Source organism: Macrobrachium rosenbergii, chromosome 33 (genome assembly GCF_040412425.1).
Source record: "Macrobrachium rosenbergii isolate ZJJX-2024 chromosome 33, ASM4041242v1, whole genome shotgun sequence".
Taxonomy (NCBI): Eukaryota; Metazoa; Arthropoda; class Malacostraca; order Decapoda; family Palaemonidae; genus Macrobrachium; species Macrobrachium rosenbergii.
Genome location: NC_089773.1, coordinates 3140715 through 3155000, shown reverse-complemented (window position 1 = coordinate 3155000; position 14286 = coordinate 3140715). Strand labels below are relative to the sequence as shown.

General features: G+C 38.4%; 1 protein-coding gene across 1 annotated transcript in view; it reads right to left on the bottom strand.

The window, feature by feature from the left end:
- LOC136855769 (sucrase-isomaltase, intestinal-like) overlaps positions 1 to 14286 on the bottom strand; it is a 72538-nt gene that overhangs the window by 34190 nt on the left and 24062 nt on the right. The window contains exons 5-16 of the mRNA XM_067133125.1: positions 13550 to 13721; positions 11248 to 11347; positions 10454 to 10578; positions 9693 to 9818; positions 8545 to 8676; positions 7619 to 7849; positions 6168 to 6358; positions 5622 to 5729; positions 4358 to 4494; positions 3505 to 3628; positions 2815 to 2944; positions 732 to 893 (exon numbers count right to left, since the gene is read on the bottom strand). Of these exons, the coding sequence (XP_066989226.1) occupies positions 732 to 893; positions 2815 to 2944; positions 3505 to 3628; positions 4358 to 4494; positions 5622 to 5729; positions 6168 to 6358; positions 7619 to 7849; positions 8545 to 8676; positions 9693 to 9818; positions 10454 to 10578; positions 11248 to 11347; positions 13550 to 13721 (1738 nt within the window). The remainder of the gene's footprint in view (positions 1 to 731; positions 894 to 2814; positions 2945 to 3504; positions 3629 to 4357; positions 4495 to 5621; positions 5730 to 6167; positions 6359 to 7618; positions 7850 to 8544; positions 8677 to 9692; positions 9819 to 10453; positions 10579 to 11247; positions 11348 to 13549; positions 13722 to 14286) is intronic.

The following is a 14286-nucleotide window of genomic DNA, read 5'->3' as shown; positions in this document are numbered from 1 at the left end:
TAGTTTACAAAAATAGCAGTATTTCCCACAATATTTCCTCCTCTGGCAATTACCAAAAGGTTGGTGTTGTACTCACCAATCTCGCTTTTTATCTTTTGTCTGTAGTTTTGTCAGTAAAAACTGTTACTTGTGCAACTCATCTACCTAAATTTTATGTTCTTCACCTGATAAACTGTTTTCCAAACTATCAGTTAGGACAAAACATGTGTGCTCTTTCACACGTCTCCACAGCTTTTCCTCAGCCCTTACCTCACGTCTCCCAGACACGCTGGCTCATCCTTCTATTTCGGCATGCCTCGAATCTTATCTTTTGTTTCAGTTAAACACGTCATACTCACCCGGGGGAAGTAGAGAATCTTATCTGTTATTTCAGTTAAACACGTCACACTCACCCGGGGGAAGCAGAGAATCTTATCTGTTATTTCAGTTAAACACGTCATACTCACCCGGGGGAAGTAGAGAATCTTATCTGTTATTTCAGTTAAACACGTCACACTCACCCGGGGGAAGTAGAGAATCTTTTCTGTTATTTCAGTTAAGCACGTCATACTCACCTGGGGGAAGTAGAGAATCATATCTGTTACTTCATACTCACCCGGGGGAAGTAGAGAATCTTATCTGTTACTTCATACTCACCCGGGGGAAGTAGAGAATCTTATCTGTTACTTCAGTTCAACACGTCATACTCACCCGGGGGAAGTAAAGAATCTTATCTGTTACTTCATACTCACCTGGGGGAAGTAGACTTCTCTGCTCTCAGCACCTTGCTCGATGACGGGTGCCACCATGAGCCTGGTGCTCCACATGAACTGGTCATCAACGTCCCTGGCTTTGAGGTCACTCGGGAAGACGTTCAGCAGAGGTCGCACTATGGAGCCTCCGTGCATGTGAGCCTGCTCGATCAAAGTCATGCAGAGCTTTCGATTAGTTGGAGGCAGTGTTTCCCCAAACTTCGATTAGTCGTGTAAACCCCCCTCACCTCGAGGTTCTGCATCAAAGACCACTTACCCCTTTGCACCAATGCAAATTTACACACTTCTACGTGATAGATATTAATTCTCTTAAAATATAAAAGCATGTCGTTTTTATCTGTAGCAGTAGAAAAAATGACACTGCGGATAACGAAAAGAATGTGTGTGTGTGTGTGTGTGTGTGTGTGTGTGTGTGTGTGTGTGTAAATTCATCGAACTATCTACAATTAAAATAGTTTAGTCACGTACCCCTCAAAACTTTTCACATACCTTTGGGGCGCTCATGCCCCAGATATATAAAAACTCCCTCTGAGTCATGAAATTAGTTTTTTATGAATGAAATCACTAATTCTCTTCTCTAGTATAATTGTGGCGCGTTGCTGCCCAAACCAGACCTCTAAGGTCTTTACCAAATGTCAGGACACAAATCATCATGTTAAAGTTGAAAGATGATTTTCACATCTGTATTTTTTATTCTTTATCTTAAAGTTATTGCACACGTTCATAGGCCCTTTTAACTTAAAGAAAATAGAAAAGAGGGTATATATATTTATGATTATTTGCTTATTTTCCCACCGGAAAGATTTCAGTGGAATTTTGTGGAGGAATGGAGTATGGTCCAAGGAGGTACTGAATAGATTTTAGATTTTATTTTCTGGAGGGGGGTGGGGGCGGGGGTTGAAGGACAGGTAATCGTTAAGGATATGCAATTTGAGTAAGTTCAGGTATAAATGGTGCGAATTCGCTATCCATGTCACATGAACTAACTCTGCTGAGAGCTTGTATTATTCATACGCTTTACCTGGATGTTCCCGAGCCTTACAGATCAACAGATTTTTCATATATCCCTAAATAAAATACAGCACTATGATGACCATATTATTTAAGATTTGCATAGCAATTCTTAGAATGCTCCTATGAGAAGTTTTGTCATTCGTTGCATGTGTATGAGAATCATCCAAATCTAAGACTTTTTTCGCTGGGAAAATAGTTTAATCTGGCAGTTAATCAGTAGACAAGCAGTTTATTTGTTTTTCAGAGATAAAGGATTTATTTCTAGAGTGTTGAGATAATCTGAGTGGAGTCTGATTCATGCCGAACGACAGTTCGAATTGAAATAATAAAACTAAATCAATAAGACATGGGTCTTCACTTTAGAATTGTACCCAGAAACTGAAATCTTTCTATTTGATTTTGGATTTTAGCCTTGATTTGCGATCAAGCGGAATACAATAATTGGACATTGGTTTTAGCCTTGGAATTCTGACCAAAAATTCTATAATAATACATTGGGGTCTCACCATACAGTTTTGACTGAAGGAGATACGTTCTCTGCATATGGATCTGAGGTTTTGAATTCTGTACAGAAAATTAAACATTTTCACTATATCGGTCTCAGCCTTAGAATTTCGTTAAATATGGATGTAATTGAGTCAAATATCTTCAATATATCATCGGGGAGTGAACTTCATGATATCCTCTAAATAGAAAAGTAATATATCTGGGATGGATTTAATTGTTCATAATTTGACCACGTATGATGATCATTCATATAAATTTGGAATGCAGGCTCAAGATTTTAAACCAAAAGAAGAGATCCCATACTTCAGATTTCGACCAAAATTGAAGATGATTTACTTGGCCTAGGATCCCACCCAGAGAATATTAGCAAAGAAAAAAAATTATAATTTAACAAGACTGTGTCCACAGAACGTAAGGGTTTTGTGGAGATAAACAAAAAAACTTTAAATTCAGTCTTACTGAAAAGATTTCAACCAAATATGGACACTAGTTACATAAACTTTCCAATTTTCTTTAGGAGGACCTTGCCTGCATCACTCACCTTGTGGAACAACGTGTAAAGATAAGGCAAGTACTTGTATCTGAGATTAAGGACGTCCCTGGATATGGCTCCTACTTCAGGCCACACAGCTGGATCTTGATCACGCGTTCCCAGCGTGTTGTGGTTCCGGCTGTTGAGATTGGGTAATGAGTGCCTGGGATTTTGTTTCACACCTTCTGAGGGCTGGTGAAATGGAAATGAGTCTTTTCTGATTATGTAAAGTAAGGGGACCATAGGAGGGCAGGGTAGGAGGAGCTTCAAGTGGTGTAATGCGGCCGGTGTCAAAGGTTCTTCACCCTTTTGCCTTTTGAAGTCAACTTTAATGCCCGGTCTGATATTAGTTTTCTGAATATTCCTTTGATTTCTCATCTCCTGTATGTTCAAAACTGATTTTTTTATGGGTATTTTACTGCACCCACTTCAATGGACAGGAGGCTCAGAGCGATTAAATCCCCCAGCTAAATAGATACAAGACCTTATACATTATTTAGCCCTTATGAATATTTAGAGGGCTCCCAGTAGTTCTTCTTCCGTCTGAAAACGTGAAAGGCTCCAAACGGTTACCCAACCCACTAGAGTATCTAAAAGGCTGCAAGTTTTTACACCAACCACCTAAAACAGATAAAAGACTTCAAGCATTATTTCACCCTTATGAGTGGACAAGAGGCTCCAAACTATTGCTTCGCTCACCTGAAAGGATAAAAGGCCCCCAGCTGCATCCAGCGAGCACACATTTCCATGTCAGGCTCGTCGAAGAACCCACAGATGTCGGCACCAACCATAGGCATACCAAACATGTTGAAATCGAGCATTCCTGGAAAACGTGTAGATAAGTGGACATTTGATGCATTGTGTGATGTTATGAAGAGAAATCCATTTTCATCATCACTAACACTTAGCTATAATTATTATGGTTAGTTAGAAATTCAGTGCTTAAAATCAAGTGAACAATTATTATTCAGGTCTCACAGGAACTTTCAAGACATTTGTGAAGTATCTCTTCAGCCTAAGAAGCTTTATAACAAACTGAAGGAAAATATTGACATCAGCAGATCGCAGTGACATTGCTGGTTAAGTAGGTAACTTTCTGCAAACTAAGGGGAAAAATATTACTATTTTCCTAAGGAAATTTAATAACCACTCACATCTAGAATTGACCATAGTAGTATTATCAATTATCCTCCATCTAAGCAAAGTTATTATACTCTAGAGTACAGTACTGCCCTAAATTGGAAAACTGCAGTATGCGAAATTTTCGAAATTGAGATATGCCACTTATTGGGCTCGTGAAACACTAATACACAAGTTACTGCAGTTTCAGAATGATTCATCTTCAATGCTTTCCACGAGTATTTAGGGGGTCCCATTTGCAGTATCTGCAAAATCAGTAGTAAGGCAAGGGTGTATTTACCATTTTTCTCAGTTTTGTATTTTTGCAGATACTACAGTCTTCCATTTTAGGGCAGAGTGGAACAAAAACAACAAAATTTGGTCATTCAAGAAAACTACGTGAATAAGATTAAAGAAACATTCTTCACATTACCGATGATAGACATATGCATGTGTTTCCAGTCGGCCGAGTTGTCGCCTAGCCAGTGAATAGCGTATTGACCTGACCCGGGGAAGGTTGACCTCGTTAACACGACAGGTCGGACTTCGGGAAGCACTTGTTGAAGACCACTAATTAATGCAATTAATGATTCCATTAGTTAACTAGCTAATTGATCAGCACATAAATACATAGATAACGTAGGTGTTTACTGAAAACTTAAATTATCTGTCATTAAAGCATTACTGGGGTTTTCAGTTAGTTTCGCAGTTAAACAGCTCTGGTGAATGAATGACTTAATTATGTGATGCCACGTGAAGACACTGACCTAAAACCTGTGACAATCTTCTTGCTACGTTATCTAATCAAGCAGAATAAAGAAATAATTATATTTAATGTTCGGATGATAATGATTTCTGTATCTCATTTCTATTGAATTTAATTTTTACGTAGTGGGCTGCTGACATGTTGATTTGACCTTGTACCAACTCAAGATCTTGCTTAACATAAAACCCGTAAACATATGTATTCTATTATTTAAATGGTAATGGTGTGCTAAGCTACCATTGAGCCTAATTGATATAATGTGGAGACCGAACAACCTAATTCGAAATGATCCAAAACTGGCAAAATGGGGCCACATGAGCGTGTGCTGAATTTTATCGGGGACCCATATATAACAGAAATGAGTTAGTAGGCCTTGGGGCTTACTGATCAACGCGGAACCTGTACCACTCAGCCCAAAATCTTCCGAAATCTCCCACAATTCCGCAACAGGAGATTCGACTGTTTAACTGTTATAACCCACAGACTTATTGGGGCGATATGGATTTTAACTTAGATTTGCCCTTTTCACTGAACTCCAGTTGGATTGTCAGCTGAATTCCCTCATCCAACAAAGGCTAAGAGGAGAAAGCAAGAAAAGAAGTCCAAGAATGTATTTTTTGATACTGATTAAGTAAAGATACTGACACTAGCAGATCCGGAAGGGTTGGGGGAACCTGAGCACGTGCCCTCCCTTGAAAAATAATGACAAAATGATAATATTGAAGATTTAGATAATAATAACATAAACAAGAAATATAAAAATTGGAAAAAATAAAAATTTATTATAGAAATAATATATATACTGTATATATATATATATATATATATATATATATATATATATATATATATATATATATATATATATATATGTATGTATGTATGGATACTGACTGAAGTTCTGTCAATATCCTGAAGGTAATGTACTAACTTGTAAGTAGCCACTGTCTCGCTCCACCCATAGAGGCTGTGGACATCGTAGTGGAAGTACGTTTGGGCTCCATCTGTCTGTACGGCTGACATGCACAGCGTGTGGTCACTGGAAGAGAATTCGTGTACTTTAAATTTCTTCCCATAGAGGGTTAGTGTAGGCATTACTTGAGGTTCTTTGCAGCGTCCCTTCCTTAGGCCCCTAGCTGCAACCCCTTTCATTCCTTTTACTGTACCTCCTTTCATATTCTCTTTTTTCCATCTTGCTGTCCACCCTCTCCTAACAATTATTTCATAGTGCAACTGCGAGGCGTTACTCCCGTTACAGCTTTCAAACCTACCTACTCTCAATTGCCTTTCCAGCGCTGAATGACCTCATAGGTCCCAGTGCTTGGCCTTTAGCCTAGATTCAATGTTCAACTCAACTCAATCCATACTCTGCGGATATACTCAAAATTAAGATATTATATAAATCGTGGATTACTGATTTATACAGTAAGTGTGAGAAGGGATGGCCTGACGAGTAACACGAGGACAGGATCCTCACCTTATTCTCTTGCTCTGGTTGTCCCCAACACGAATCATTTTCGTTGGGTAAGGAGGCAGGTCGAGGGTATTGTTTGGGCACTTGAGGCTCCACGGCTCCTTCCCGGAAGGCCAGTTCCAGGGCTTCTCTAAGTTCGTGCCGAAGTTGGACGGTTCGTTCATGTCAATCCAGAGGGCGTCGAAGTCCAGGACCTGATGGAAACGAAGAAATGGAATTACTTATTCAGCTTCTCGCTCCGTTGGATTTCCAGGCATCATCGTGACATATTGCCATCCGGTCCAAACTCTCAAGAACTGTTGCAAGTTTTGGTAATGGCCAAAGTAGCTTATATGCCAACAGCGTCCGTCTTTCACCGGAAACTTCTCCCGAAGCCTTTCCCAAAATCTATAACCTTTTCAAAGAGAGGATTTTTTAATATTTGCAAACTTCCGGAATCTTATACCAAATTATATGAGTTTCGCAGCAACGTTTCCCTAAGGTATTACCAATATTCCTTCTTCAGTTGCCAAGTCACCTTATCAATACCTGTCATGTTTACATACTGTAGATGTTCTGCCAATATCTGATGGTTTTTAGAAAAATTCCAAGATATTTGCTCTCCTGGGACTTCGTATAAAGATATTAGTTTTCCAATGAGTTTTTCTTATCTATTTTCCACGAGATATTGGTTTATTTCGTTTTTTCGGGGGGTGAGGGAACTTTTAATAATTAAATTAATTTTCTATGTATTGTTATGGTCTGCTTGGTAGTTTTCACGTGTCGTTTATACACCAACACTCTTGCTAAGCTCTATCCTACATGTAGGCGAGCTTTGGGTGTTGAGTCCACGCCTCAGCCTAGTATAATACCGGGTGCTACAAAAACTTGTCCCTGTAGGGGTGTAGTACCGTCAGTGCACCTCACGGGGTTCACTGTAGGCATTACTCAAGGTTCTTTGCAGCGTCCTTTCGGCCCCTAGCTGCAACCCCTTTCACTCCTTTTACTGTACCTCCATTCATATTATATTTCTTTTATCTTGCTATCCACCCTCTCCTAACAATTATTTCATAGTGCAACTGCTTTGAGGTTTTCCTCCTGTTACACCTTTCGAATCTACCTACTCAAAATATCCTTTCCAGTGCTGAATGACGTCATAGTCCCAGCGCTTGGCCTTTGGCCTAAACTCTATATTCCATTCCATTCCATACAAAAACTTGCAACTAACATAAGTAGTGTGGTGTAAATGGCAGTGGGTCATAATGAGGACTGAAATTCAATAGAGCAACGTATCATTTGTTCCACTAATGCTACTGCTGTCCAATGTGCCTCTCCTCACAGCCTGCTCAGACCTGCCTGCCTCCAGAGACTCAGCCAGGGCCACTGTCTTCCAAACCATCTATTCTGCAGCTATAAAACTGACTTCACCTTTTCAATCAACCTCATAAAAGAACTCAACACTGAATGGAACCCACGTCATGGAAAAGCTTCAGCTCGTTTTGCCACCAGTCTTGCGTCTCTGGTTTCAAGAAGTCTGGGAAGACGGTCTTCTCCTCTGGCCAGACGTAACCGACCATGTAATCCTCGCAACCTGATTTCTGGTCGGGCGGAACGAGGGATTCGTTCGCCCACTTGATGAAAACATCTGATTCCTTCCCTCTTACAGAAGGTGGATAGTTGTCGAAGTCGGTGATCAGGGCTGGGTCCTAAATGGAAAGGAATCGGAAATAAGGAATCTCAAAGATGAAAAGCCAGTAAATGTTTTTCTGTAGGGTCTTACAGCTACTGATCTGACAGTTTTCACCTAAAGGCGATCAGATTTGCAGTTGAGAACAGGATCACCACCACAGAGGAAACCTGTATTCAACTAATATCCAATGCCAATATATATATATATATATATATATATATATATATATATATATATATATATATATATATATATATATATATATATATATATATATATATATATATATTCTAAATACAGTTTCTCTGGTTCTTATCTAGCAAATCTGAAGTTCAGAATTTTACTCAAATACACACTTATTTGCATGTTAGATTGTGTTAATAAGCATGTTAAATGCAGTAAATTTGATGTTCAGTTACTTAGAAAATCTCTTTGTATGTATTCCCTCCTTAGAAAACACAAAATATTCCTATAAAATCAGACAAGGGTTGGCTTTTACTTTTTTCGGTTGTTTCTGTAGGAAGTTAACTAGAGTTAGAGAAAAAATGTAATAAATCTAAGCACCGGCATATTGGGATTAGAATGTGATCATTAATGAAACTGTCCTTCTTCAAGAATGCACTGTCTTAGGAAGCACTCTGATGAAAGATTCCGTTGGTTTAGATATGAAAAAAAGAGAAAATTACAATGACATTCTTATTGATATCTTACCAAAATGAGGGTGACTTTCAGGTTATCCTTGTGGAGTTCTTCAATAAGTTCTGGAAGGTCAGCCCAGGCTTCTGGGTCAAAGGTGAAATCTTTACGCCCGTCCATGTAATCTATGTCCATCGTCTGGCCGTCCTGGAAATGAAAGTGAGGCTTTGGTCATTAGCTCTGATTTTTGAGTTGACGTGATTCAGTTTTAGAGAAATGTCTAAACCAACTAAAAAGCCAGCCTCTGGTATATATCTGTGATCGCTTGGGGTTTTAGTAAAGTATCTACAACAGAGCAGGTAGGACGCTGTCTTACAGATGTATCAATAATTATGGTTACAGTACCACTTTCCTTCTTGTCAGAACGTTTTTTGTTCTTCTTCTTCATCCCCCACTGCTATCCATAAGCTAAGGGGTTGGTTGCCTTAGAGAACCTTCTCCAACTACTTCTATCGAATGCGTCTTCCTCTGGTGAGCCTTTCTTGTCCAAATCCTCCCTCACTCCATCATGTGCCATCTAATCCTTCGCTCCCCTCTCGGCCCTCTACCCTTAACAGATTCCTTCCAAGCCCTCTTCACTCCTTTCTCCACACTCATCCTTACCACATGCCCTTGTGACGCCAGTTTCAGTAACCATAAATCAATCAATCTTCCACATGCCCAAACCATCTTATTTTCGACTTTTATCATATCAGAATGTTTTTTTCATTGTTCCTAATTTCTTTACTACAAGAATGGTCTTAACCCCGTTTTAGTTGTCTGTAAAAGAAAACTATTGTGCTGGCTTTGTCCGTCCGTCTGCACTTTTTTTCTGTCTGCACTTTTTTTGTCTGCACTTTTCCTGACCGCACTTTTTCTGTTCGCCCTCAGATCTTAAAAACTACTGAGGCTAGAGGGATGCAAATTGATATGTTGATCATTCACCCTCCAATCATCAGGCATACCAAATTGCAGCCTTCTAGCCTCCTCAGTCATTTTTATTCTATTTAAGGTTGATGTTACCCATAATCGTGCTTCTGGCAACGATACAGAATAGGCCACCAACAGGGCGGGGTTAAAGTTTCATAGGCCGCGGCTCATACAGCATTACACCGATTGCCCCGAAGAAACTTAGGCTCATTTTTTACTTGTTTTCAATATAAAGTAAACACGCGACCGCTTACCTGTGGAATTCCCATGGCCTTCATCCTCTCTCTTGCTTCTCTGACGCCGCCGGTGGAATTGTAACCCCAACGGGAAAGATGGAATCCCAGAGACCAGTAAGGAGGGAAGGTGGGGTTGCCAACCAGCTGGCAAGCAGAATGAGTTCTTGAGAAAGTTATTCTCTGAGATTGCAAGAAATTAGTGACTTATTTTTATGAGAGAAACTTATACATCGTTGTGATTTTGAACAGACTCGTTTATGCTGAAGAAGTTAATTTTCAAGTTATTGTATGTCACAACAGCTGGCACATTCCTTGGTAAAATAAAAGAGGTCTTAACAATAGTCTCAATTAATCTGAAGAATTAGAAAGACATTTCAGTGTTGTTTATGTAACTAAAGAACCACATTGCTCGTAAGCAGAACTATAAAACAAGTTTCTTGAAAATCAGTAGCATTAATCTCTTGAGCAAAACTAAATCTCAGTTATGGGGGGAAGATAATGCAAGGTTTTGCTAATTATACAAATTACAGAACATTCCTGTAATGCTGAATGTTGCACAATTTCCTTTCTTGCAATGATTAGCTGTAGTAGTTTACAGATATGTACAATCAATTGTTTCTTCTAATTGAGCAGATAACTTCCACTGCAAGTTTCAATCATTTCAGGCGGAATGTCTTATCTCGATGCTTAGACGTCTTTGAACTGCAAAGGGAAAACTTCGCTGTCACATCCCCACTCAGAACACAGATCCTTCTTCGTGTATTCTTGATCGTACTTACTTCAGTGTACTGGTTGACAAGATCCTCAGGATAGGGCCCAAGGAACACGTGGAAGTCCAGAATACCTCCGATTGTTCTGAGAGTCACTGCCGGAGAACCGTCGTCCAGAAGGTACGTGGAATATTCTGTAGAATAGCAGAGCAGAAAGAGTTACATTATATATATATATATATATATATATATATATATATATATATATATATATATATATATATATATATATATATATATATATATATATATATGTTATTTTTCTTTCAAGTGTATATACAAATATATGCCCCTTGAATGAATACGTATTTATTGAATTATTATTCATATTCCATGGTTCATTTTGGTCACAATTTACTCTCTCTCTCTCTCTCATAAAAGTTGAAAAACATACTAGTCTCTTCCTGGCTTCATTAAACAGATGCTTCAGTCATTTTGTAACCTCTCTCTCTCTCTCTCTCTCTCTCTCTCTCTCTCTCTCTCTCTCTCTCTCTCTCTCTCTCATAAAAGTGAAAAACATACTAGTCTCTTCCTGGCTTCATTAAACAGATGCTTCAGTCATTTTGTAACCTCTCTCTCTCTCTCTCTCTCTCTCTCTCTCTCTCTCTCTCTCTCTCTCTCTCTCTCTCTCTCTCTCTCTCATAAAAGTTGAAAAACATACTAGTCTCTTCCTGGCTTCATTAAACAGATGCTTCAGTCATTTTGTTACTTCTCTCTCTCTCTCTCTCTCTCTCTCTCTCTCTCTCTCTCTCTCTCTCTCTCTCTCTCTCTCTCTCTCTCTCTCTCTCTGAGTCCGGACGTACCCATGGCATTAGAGTTGAAGAGAAGAACCGAATGTGAATTCCCTTCGCCGTCCTCCATAACCATATAATAAGGAAGATGTCCGTATACGTTCATTTGTTCCTGTGAAAAAATATATATATAATAAACTTTAAATTTAATTATATATATAATAAATATATAATAATAAATTTTTAATTTAAATTTAAATTCAATACATAGGTCAAATATCTAATAGAAACTAAGAGTCTTTGTATTTTATATTCTTTTTAAAAAGAGTATCTTTTATATTTCTATAAAGAATATAAAATACAAAACAAGGGCATCTAATTGGAAAGTGTAAGCCTCTCTCTTTAAGATATATATACAAAATATAGAACAAGTTTATCTGTATTTAGTTATTTTACTTATTTACATATTTTACATTTTTCTTAGAAAAATATGACATTACATGCAAATTCCTCTATGGGAAATACTGATATGTAACTCTTTAAAAATAGAACGTAAAATATAAAAAATAAGTTTACAAAAATTTGGACTTATTTTGGACAGGAAATGCATCTATTTTTTGACAGGAAATGCATCTATAATTTGACAGGAAATGCATCTAGGTAATTAACAATGGCTGGCTGGACTTAAACTACTTTAAAATCTATTGTTTTCAAAAAGAATATGATATATTTTTACTTTAACTTTTTCTTTCTTTTTGCTCTATGGGACAGACATCCCAATGTCCTTTACCAGCCCAGACCCGGAGAGGACTCCGTAGTTTTTAGTTTTCTGTAAAAGAGAACTATTGAGATGACTTTGTCCGTCCGCACTTTTTCTGTCCGCCCTCATATCTTAAAACCCACTGAGGCTAGAGGGCTGCAAATTGAACATGTTGATCATCAACCTTCCAATAATCAAACATACCAAATTGCAGCCCTCTAGCCTCAGTAGTTTTTATTTTATTTAAGGTTTAAATTAGCCATGATCTTGCGTCTGGCAACGCTATAGGACAGGCTACCACTGGGCCGTGGCTGAAGATTTTACTTTAACTAACAGAAAAGACTTATTTAGTAGTATTAGTGTAGCTTCGTCTCCCTGACCAGTTGCTATTATTATTATTAAAACATTCATTTGGAGCAAACAAAATCTAACACTAACTTGCTTCGTAAGCCATAACTAAATCGCTTACCCACATTAAAAAAGATAAAGAACAAGCAAAAAAATATAAATAACATTTCTGATAATATCAGATGTAATTCTGCCATTCCTAAATACTGCTACTTTGAAGTGTCGCCACTGGAAATTTGAGTGGTCTTAGAATTATATAATAATGTTAAACAATTTTTCCACCAACGGATAATGCTGGAATTGAATTAAGATGAAATTCAGCTATTATTGGGTAGAATTGCAGGGTAATGTCTGACGAATTCTTTTGCAAAAATTAGACTAATCTAATCGTTCACGAGTGATTTTTAACTTTCGATTATATATTTAGATTCTGACTAAAAGCGGCCTTTCATTTATATAGTGTTCGACTGGTAATGGCTTCGGTAACGTATATTTAAGCGTGAGACTTCTGCCTTGCTATTGAATTCGTGAAAAATCAACCAAACATAAACCCAATTTCAGGATATGAATAAACAAATAAAAAAGCGCCGAAGTTTCTTCGGGAACAATCAAGTTTTCTGTACAGCCGCTACAGCGAATAATCATGGCCATCGAAAATAGATCTGTCTTTCAATGGTCTCTGTATAATGGTGTATGTGCAGCGGCCCATGAAACTTTCAGGTACGGCCCAGTGGTGGCCTGTCCTATAGCGTTGCCAGACGCACGACCATGGCTAACTTTAACCTTAAATAAAATTTTTAAAAAACTACTGAGGAGGCTAGAGGGCTGTAATTTGGTATGTTTGATGACTGGAGGGTGGATGATCAACATACCAAATTGCAGCCCTCTAGCCTCGGTAGTTTTTAAGGTCTGTGGGCGGATAGAAAAAGTGTTGGCGGAAAAAGTGCGGACAGAAAAAGTGCGGACAGGAAAAGTGCGGACAGAAAAATTGCGGACAGAAAAATTGCGGACAGAAAAAGTGCGGACAGAAAAATTGCGGACAGAAAAATTGCGGATAGAAAAAGTGCGGACAGAAAAAAGTGTGAACGGAAAAAGTGCAGACGGACAGACAAATAGACTTCTCAATACTTTTTTTTTTCTACCGAAAACTAAAAACTAGGAGTCTTCTTCGGATCTGGGTTGGTAAAGGACATTGGGATGCCCGTCCGTCCCATAGAGAAAAAAAAAAACATAAGAAAATTAATCTAAACAACAAGTGTGACTCACTGTGCCAATTGGCTGGTCCCTTGCGAAGATGGGGAAAGTGTTCCTGGGTTCGAAGACGTGCCTGAAGGACAGGTGGGTGTTCTCCCCGAAGCCGTACAGGTACGTCGAGGGAAGCTTCGTGTGGATTTGCAAAAATTGGTCCTCAAAGGTCAGGGAACCGAGTGAGCGGAAACTGCCCAAAAAATTATAAAAATAAAATCAACAAAATAACAAAATGTTTTATGGTTGAAATTTCATCAGAATCAAGAGTACGAGAGAGAGAGAGAGAGAGAGAGAGAGAGAGAGAGATAATAATTATAACTTGAAAAGGTGGTACTGCAAAATCATCGTAATTTGGGAGATCAAACATTACTTAAGGACGGAGAGAGAGAGAGAGAGAGAGAGAGAGAGAGAGAGAGAGAGAGAGAGAGAGAGAGAGAGAGAAAATTTATATCTTGAAAAGGTTGCACTGACAAATCATTGTAATTTGGGAGATAAAACATTACTTAAGGAGAGAGAGAGAGAGAGAGAGAGAGAGAGAGAGAGAGAGAGAGAGAGAGAGAGAGAGAGATAATAATTATAACTTGAAAAGGTGGTACTGCAAAATCATCGTAATTTGGGAGATCAAACATTACTTAAGGACGGAGAGAGAGAGAGAGAGAGAGAGAGAGAGAGAGAGAGAGAGAGAGAGAGAGAAATTACAATTATATCTTGAAAAGGTTGCACTGACAAATCATTGTAATTTGGGGAGATAAAAC